The sequence below is a fragment of the Merops nubicus genome, unplaced genomic scaffold, assembly GCF_000691845.1.
Source record: "Merops nubicus isolate BGI_N331 unplaced genomic scaffold, ASM69184v1 scaffold27540, whole genome shotgun sequence".
NCBI classification, from domain to species: Eukaryota; Metazoa; Chordata; class Aves; order Coraciiformes; family Meropidae; genus Merops; species Merops nubicus.
Window position 1 is genome coordinate 1 of NW_008582621.1, and position 8,659 is coordinate 8,659.

The 8,659-nt window shown below is 44.2% G+C and overlaps 1 protein-coding gene across 1 annotated transcript; it reads right to left on the minus strand.

The window, feature by feature from the left end:
• Positions 1–11: 11 nt before the first annotated feature.
• TOPBP1 (topoisomerase (DNA) II binding protein 1) lies at positions 12–8,444 on the minus strand (the record flags this gene model as incomplete). The annotated part of the gene is made up of 12 exons (XM_008938262.1): positions 8,364–8,444; positions 7,609–7,743; positions 6,852–6,995; positions 5,934–6,115; positions 5,608–5,801; positions 4,631–4,810; positions 4,160–4,329; positions 3,284–3,447; positions 2,567–2,814; positions 1,962–2,266; positions 995–1,167; positions 12–118 (listed from the first exon to the last, which is right to left on the minus strand). Coding segments are annotated over exons 1-12 (2,083 nt in total), but the record flags the coding sequence as incomplete, so codon positions are not given.
• Between the last annotated feature and the right edge of the window lie 215 nt (positions 8,445–8,659).

The window sequence follows — 8,659 nt, forward strand, 5'->3', positions numbered from 1 at the left end:
CAGCCCCCAGCGCCGCGCGGCCTCGTACTTGGAGCCGCCGGGCTCCCGCAGCAGCAGGTGGGTGCTGGGCAACATCCCCCTCCTGGCGCTGGCCTTCCGCACCAGGAACTCCTGCACCCTGAGGGACAGAGCAGTCAGGCACCAGGGAAACAGCCCAGGGCAAGGCATAGCCTAACAGCACAGCGGTGTTCTGCTGCTAGCAGCTCTGGAAAGGCACCACTTCTCACTCCGCACAAGTCCCCGCGTATCCCATCCCCAAGTCACACCCTGGGCCTGACTTCCTCCTGCCAGAGGAACGGGGAAGGCTGGAGAACCTTCTGAAGCCAGCATGCATTGCTCCCAAGTGAGTAAGACATTCCTTACATTACAGATTTTCCCTTCTCAAGGACCCAATCCTTCAAGCAGACAGCAGGACTGAGAACTCACTGGCAAAGAATTTTGTTCAAACAAAACTCTAAGCCATGCAGTTTTGTCACTCCATGACTAAACGTGTTTTTCAAAGATGCTGATGAATTGGGAGCAAATAATTCAACATCCCAGCTCCTAGGAAATGTTGCACTATCCCTGGCTACAAGGCTGAACCAGATAGTACTGAAGAAGAACAAGGTCTGCTCCTGGACAACTCAGAAGGCCTGACATCTGAAAAACTGACTCTTCCCACTCTGTTCTCCAGCAGAGCAAAAAGTTACTGAGACTTAGTCATTGGGAAATGGGAGACTGAGCATATTCTGGTGGAAATTAGGTTATACTAGTACTGAGTACTGACTAAATTTCTCTAATGGAGAGGAAAATAAGAATAAAGAGCACATTTTATTTTTATTTATAAAAATAAAAAAAGTGCTCATTGCTTCAGCACTAGGTTTTGTAAATCAATAGAATCCAAAAGAGCTTTAACTCTAATGCTTGTTACTCCTGTAACAAAGAAATGAAATCATAACAGTTTTCATCACACTGTCTCTCTAAGAACAAGGAGAAACAGTGATAGGAGACATACCTGGCTCCAAGCAGCTCTGCCAGAAAAACCAGGGAGTCTCTCTCTGCACCAGTGAACTGGCTAAAGGAGAGAACACAATCTTCCAGGGGGGTAACTCCTTCCACTACAGGGACTGGTGTGAAAAGTGGATTGGAACAGGGATCTAAAAGCAGCTGCAGTTTCACACAGGTTAACTTAAGGGAGGGGAAAAAGAAAAAAAAATGCAAATCAAGCCAAAGAGCAAGAAAGCCAACACCACTTCAGCAACTGTCCAGCAGCGTTTATGGACTCGACCACAAGCAATCCTGATTCTGTCATTACATCCAAGATTAATTTTTCCCATGGAATCAGACAGATTTGTTTGTAGATAGTTTTGTCAGATTTGACACACTGAGGCATTATTCAAGACTTTTCCAGTTACTACTCTTCCAACCCTGGAGGTTCCCTTGAAGTGGTTCAAGGCATGATCTGAGGGTCTGTATAGCTTTGCTTCACAGAAGGTGACCTAGTGCTGAGAAATACTAACAGTGATTACATCATGTGCCCATTCTTGGTAAATACAGTTAGTATTTTTTGACTTGGAGCTATAAAGCTGATTTGCTCTACTGCCACAAGTTAAAAAGCTGTAAAAAGCATCTAAACAAGAAAAAGTAAGCCCAAAGATATCAGATGAAATCATTATTAGTCAACTACCTCCTTCCACAGTTCATTATGTAGTGAGAGTGCTGTCAAACTTGTGTTAAAGGCCTTTGAGTCCTGACAGTGAAGTGCTACTTAACAAGCCTGTAGAAAATGAAGGGAAACAGATAACAGACCCCTTAGAGCTCAGAGGCTCTGAAGCATGCTTTCCCTCAGTGCACTCCAAAGGAAATGAGGCCAGTCTCCCAGAATCTTACTTCCATTTAAGCCACTGCTAACTCTGCATCCTGCCTAGACCTATTTCTAACACAGGAACCTGTTTGCTCATGGAACTGCAAGTGTAACTCACCAGCCACGTGCTTGTGACAACGTCACCCACGGTCTGCTTCACCCTGCAGCCCAGCAGAGGGACCACAGCATAGTCTGCAATGGTTCTGCTCTGCAGGGGCAGGACGTGCCCAGCATTCTCCCTTATAACACCTGCAAGGCAGGACTCCTCCTCTCCTCCAAAACCCAGCAGGAGGAACCTCTTTCTGGCAAACAAGCCTCCTTCAGCCAGCGTGGAGGGTTCTCCCAGAGACACATCACAGGTGGGAGAGTGATCCTTTCCTTGAGCAGTCAAGTGTGTAACATCATTGACAGTCCTGGCTTCATCTGAAAGGGGAAAAGAAAAAAATGAAACAACAAACCAACCAACCAACCTTGTTAGTTGCTCGAGAGAACATCAAAGACAACTCAAAACAGCTTCATGAAGAAATGACAGTAGTCTGCTGTTTTCAGCCAGGGTTGAGTTCAAACTGCTCTATCTAGGCCTGCTTCAATTTGATTTCTAAAACAGAGTGTGGAAGCTAATATACTAGACATGGCTAACTTTTTAACAGGCAAATGCTGCAAAACTCAAATGCTAATTAGGAGCAGTTAAGCTTTCTATGATGTGCTGAGCCTAGGACGTACCTAAGGTAGGGTCATTATTTACATATTGAGAGAGGAAGTGATCTTCAGCAGCCTCCTGGGGCTCTGTGACCTTCACAGCTTCTTTCTTCAAGACATTGTTATTTCTGGGAAGAACTGACTTCATTGCAGGTTGCTCCAAAACTGGATTCTCTAACAGCTGGTAGTTTGGAGGGATATATTGCTCCACTGGACATAGATAACCTTTCCTAAATGACTCCAACAACCATTTTGCTGTCACTACAAGAGGCCTGTAAAATAAAGGGTTATACAAACGAGTTACAGCAGGTTTCAGAACTGTGATTCTTCTTTCCAGCTCTTCAAATATATACATAAGTATATGCACGCACTTGAAGTTTCTAACTCCAAATCTAATCAAGCTTTAAGCATTTCACAATCCTCAAGATTTAATTCTTTCAGTCTGAGAACAAAGAATTTCATACCTGTTTTCTACAACGTAGATTATATCTACCACTGCTGGGTTGCTAAATCTTCTTCAATATGTTAACACCTCTTTTCCCCAATATTACTTGTTTTTCTATTCACTGAGGTGACTCACAGCTACCCAAAAAAAGTACATAGTTCAAGAGCACAAGAGGATGTTCTTGAGAATACTAGCTATAAGTCTTCCCATTTAAATCAAGAACTAAATAGAATTTTCAAATCAATACATGTTTTCCTGTTCACAAGGTTATGGGAGAAAAATACAGTTATTGTAACCTGTGAGCTGACTTGTCCAAGAAGTGTTCCAGCTCATCATTATTCTCCCCCAAAATAACATGGGTAACATCTTCATTAAGCTGATTAAATCGAACACCTCCACCACAATTAATAAGCCTTCTCATCTTGTCCAACTTCTTGCCACTGAAGCCACACAGATAGATCTACAAAGAGAACAGAGCAACAGAAAAAGCTCTTAAAAAGAGGAAGAAAAAAAATAAGAAAAAAATAAAGTAGGATATTTTGGTGGGATTTGACTGCTGGAGAACACAACAACTAGTGGTGCAGTTTCTGATAAGCTGCAAACAAGTTAAGCAAATAGAATTGGACTAATTTATCCTTGCAAATCACACACCAGCTCTAGAACCCATTCCTTAGTGTGTTGAAATATAGAATCATAGAATCCTTTAGGTTGGAAGGGACCTCCAAGATCATCAAGTCCAACCCTTGAGCCATTAGGGCTCTAGTCCTCTGCTAAAACAGATCAGAATCTGTCAGGGTTGGAAGGGACCACAAGGATCCCGCAGTTCCACCCCCTCTGCCATGAGCAGGGACCCCTCCCACTAGATCAGGCTGCCCAGAGCCTCCTCCAGCCTGGCCTTAAAGACCCCCAGGGATGGGGCCTCAACCACCTCCCTGGGCAACCCATTCCAGGGTCAAATATAGTTTTATATTTATAGTACATATTTAGTACAACTATACACACATATGTGTGGACACAGGTGGAAACAACAGAACATGCCCATAAAATAAATCTGCCATTGCTACTGACCATGGAAACAACAGTTTACTCAAAGAACAAGTGCTAGTGCTTCAGCCTAGTGGCTTCCATGGGGTTAAGACTGAACATTTCAAAGTATACATTGTTAAACATACCCTACATCCATCTAACAGATCTTCAGGGGCTTGATAAGAACTTAAGTCCAAGTGTTCCAGCTCATCAGGAGGAGGATCCAGCCTGCTGCTCATAGCAGAGCTACATGTGGTGCCATTCACACCACCCAAACTGATGCTGGAAATGCGGCTGACATCTGCAAAGGTATGATCTGCAAATAAAATTTAAAAGGATGCATTAGTTCTGGCTCATCTCTCTCCACTGCTTCACTAAAAATACAAAACTGCCAGATACGATTTTGTTCTGCTGGAAGAGAAAGTAAATTCTGAAGAACAAAAAATACTGACTATAACCTCGGCCAAACCGCAGGGGTTATTTACACACGGGCTGAGTACTGTCAAAAACCACCCCTGCAAAAACAAGCAGCACTCTTATTAATTTGAAACAGTTCTTCCTCCTTACTCCCAATGTTTCCTATCATTCTTTAACATATTTTAAAAGGTCTTACTTACTGTCAAGCTTGCTGGCATGACTCATCGGTGTGGATGTACTGGGCATGTTACTCTGATTTGATCCAGCCTCTACTCTATACATTGTTTCATCCTGGCAGTAGCCCCTCTCAATGCTGTCAGAAAACCACTGCACAGACACACAGTGCACGTTCCATTTTTTGGCACATTCGTACTTCTGACCTTTCAAATAGAAACAAAATAAAGCTCACAAGTCACTAACAGGTAAATGCTTCAAACAGAGATCGCTGAAAGATGGGTGGGCATTAAGAACATTTAAAAACCTCATATAACTGAGTTAACGTGCAAGTTGTGTTATCCCAGACTCTTCTGATAAGCTGCTTATTTATTCTCTAACTAAAGTTAGGGCAAAAAAATCTCATTGATGGCTAGCTCATGGCTGCAGATGGACAGAGCACTAAAGAAAAGAAAAAAACACAAACCAACACAAAAAACACCACCCTGCTTTAAAGAACAGGAAAAACATATCATAACTCCCAGGGTATTTCCCCGTAAGGAATGTGAAGGAAATTGGGGGGAAAAAAAGAACTATTCCTGTTATTCTCACAGTGAAACTGCAATCCTTCCATCTTCCCAAGAGGAAAGCAAGAGAGCTTTCATTTTATCTTAGGAGGGAGTTCAGAAGGCACAAAGAGTAACAATTTAAAAACTTCAGTCCGCAATTCTAAACTAAGCCACATCCATCTCTCCCAAAAACCTTTCATCCTCTCTAGGATTCTCCCTTTTTCTTCAACTAAATACCACCTGGGTCTCCATTTTTTTTTCCCTTTTTTTGTTCTCTTTCTCAAGCCTTGAGGGCAAGGTAAGGGTGCCCTGTGCTGCTCTTCTCAACCGGGATTCCTGAAACCAAAGGACTAAGAGCGACACTGAAGCAGACCCGGGACGGTTCAAACTCTTACACTCAGGCATCTTTACACTACTTCAAGACACACAAATTCTCCGTACGGTGCAGCTCCCACCTTTTGGCTCCTGGACGATGAGGTGAGTGCACTCGTTCATCCTGAGCTGCCCCGAGTAGTGGCCGCCGTGGCGCGTGGCCAGGCGCTGGACGTCCCGCCTCTCGGCGCCGCTCAGGCCCGTCACGCAGATGGTGCAGCCCAGGAAGATGGGGCAGGAGTGCTCCGCCACGCTCACCTCCGTGTGCCTCACCATGCTGCACCAGCAGGGAGGGAGGCAGGAAGAAAGAAATCAAGGGTTGGGTTTTATTTCATTCCAAGCAGCCTGTACCACCGTAAGAATTTACCAGCCCCCAAAACAAAACCGGTCTGGCTTTGGGTTTTTGTACCTTTGCTGAGACTTATCCCACAGTGTCTTAACCCAAGAGGGAAGCAAAATAGGTTTTTTCAGAGAAGCAGCTACTAGGTATTTCTTGCTGCCAACTTCTCCAGCTATAAGATGAGTCACTGACATGTTGAGGTCTCTATAGACGCGTCCACCCATCAACTGCACGTATTTATGGACTTCTTCCTGGGTGAAGAGAAAAAAAACATTATGCAAAACTGTCAAGAAAAAAAGAAAGAACCTAAATCACACTCACATGCTCCTTAAAACAAAATCATGGATTTCAATTGTCCATGGTTTCTTTAAAGAAAACTGTTTAAAAATACGAAGTGGTATATATGGAAGCCATAAAACCCACCAAATATAATTACCATTTTATTTGCATTTATGATAAGATGAACATAATTTGTACCCTTAATAAAAAAACTATAGCCATACTGTATGTAGAAAATGTTACAGATGTTTGACATTTTAGGTAGTATAAATTAAAGAGAGGTATTGGGATAAATAAAATATAAAGTTATAGGATAAATGATGTAAAACATAGCTGACTGGCTATTAAATTTTCACCATGTAGTTTTGACTGACCAGAAACAGAGCCTGTTTGTAACATTACAGCCACAAACTAGCACAAGTGATCCATCTAATCAGGTAATAAAAATCCCTAAAACATACACTTACTCCATATTAATACAGCTGAAATGGTACATGATTATGGATTCACATCCATGCACAGATGCACCAGCACACCCACAGTTTTACACTATATGTTTCCTGCTTTCTCCATACAACCCTACATAAGCTATAGATAGTCTACAAACTACACACAGACTAGATAGATCTAGACAAGGTACAGTCTAGTAAGGAGCCATCTGAAGCAAACAACCACGGGCCAGATGACAGGCTTTGCAGAGCAGCTTACCCTGATGTCCTTGTCCAGGCTGGTACAGGACACGGCGACGTCGGCCATGGCCATGCTGTGCACGGGGTACTCGGCCCGCGGGACGCGGCGCTGGGCCTGCATGCAGTACAGCACCACCTGGGGGCCAACGATCCTACAGCCGAGCTGCAGCCAAGACAAGAACAACACAGAAAAATCAGCAGGAGGTACAGCGCTATAAGGAAGGCTCTCCCTGCCCCTGAATCCCGAGGAAGGCCGGGCCCTCCCTCTGTCCCCCTCCTCCTCCTCCTCCAGCCTCTCCATGGAGGCAACAGTTCTGCTTTTACTTTCAGCTGCAGATTTTCAGTGCCACCCCTGTAGGTTCTCTGGCCTCAGAAGCAGCACATGCTATAGCTCACACACCAGAGAATTCCAGCCAGCCAGTCTTCATCTGCTGGACAATTCCTTGCACGTCAAACAAAACGATGCTACCAGGAGGTAAAGAGCTGTGAGAGCCAGCTTAGCAACTCCAGGAGAAGTTCATCCAGAGAAGTTCATGATCAGAGAAGATCATCCAGAGATGATCAAACTACTTTGCTGTGAGCCTCAAAATAATCCTCATGCTTTGCTAGTCAACTTCTTCCTCAGAGGATGCAGTGAAGTTTTAAAACTTTTTTTTTGTGACTACTTGATACTACTATGTTCAGTGTGAAAAGAGAGAACATAGAGTGTACTCATGGACAAGAGTGCTTCTAGAAAAGAAAGCACATAGCTAGAAGTAAGCTGATTACTAGCCTACCTTTTTGAGATGATTGAAAACAACGCCTCTGAAAGGATCACAAATGTAAAGGGATTTATCATTTTCTTTTATACTGAGTGCTGTTTCTTCTTCAAGGACCTGGAGATGTTCTTCTGTCTGGAATTCTTTTATAGACTGCAGGAAGACACATACAACATTTATTTAACAAATCACAAATAGCTCATCCCATCGAAACAACACAAGTACACCTACTTGAGACAGCACACAACAGAGCTACTGGGCAAGAGCATACCAGCAGATGAAAGAGCTAAAACACCTCAGGGGTGTCCCACTCACTCCCTCAAGCTTTTGCAATACTCAGACTTAAGATACTTGTCAAACTTACAGGAGCTGATCCTGCCACACCATGCCTTTGGCTCCCACTAGGCTCTCAAGATGGAAAACAACCCACAGTGCCCTTCCTAAGGTTGCTTAGTGCTTAGAAGAGTGACCACCATCCAGACCTTCCAAGCTACACAGTACTTTGCTAAATGTTAAGAGCTGGACTCAAGGATCTTAAGTCTTTTCCAATATAAATGACTGAACGATTCTACGTCATTAGGCTTTCCTGTTCAAGAAGTAATTTCCTCAACAAAACTGTTGTTGTTCAACAAACTTTATTAAACACTAAACACCTTTATTACCGAAACAGCTTTATTTCCCAATGTCTGTGTAAACTCCACCTAAGTCAAACACAGAAATCATTTAACTATATAACTCACCGAGCTCAGAGAAAGATGCTCAAACCTACTCACCTCAAGAGCTTTAAAGAAATACTCCGAGTTCCCAGAAGACTTTACGAATTTCACAAAAAACGGCTCCTCACCACCTTTCATCCTTCAGCTGGAAGCAAACCCCCGAGGGCGCCGTCAGAGCTGCGCAGCCGGCACCGCGCAGGGCCGGGCCGCGCACCCCAGGAGCTGGGGAACCCCCTGATCCTGACCCCGATCCTGTCCCTGGTCCTGTCCCTGTCCCCGTCCCGTCCCTGACCCCCTCAGCGCCCACCTCTGCTGGACGGGGGGGAGGCCGGGCCCACCGGCAGGCCCCTTCC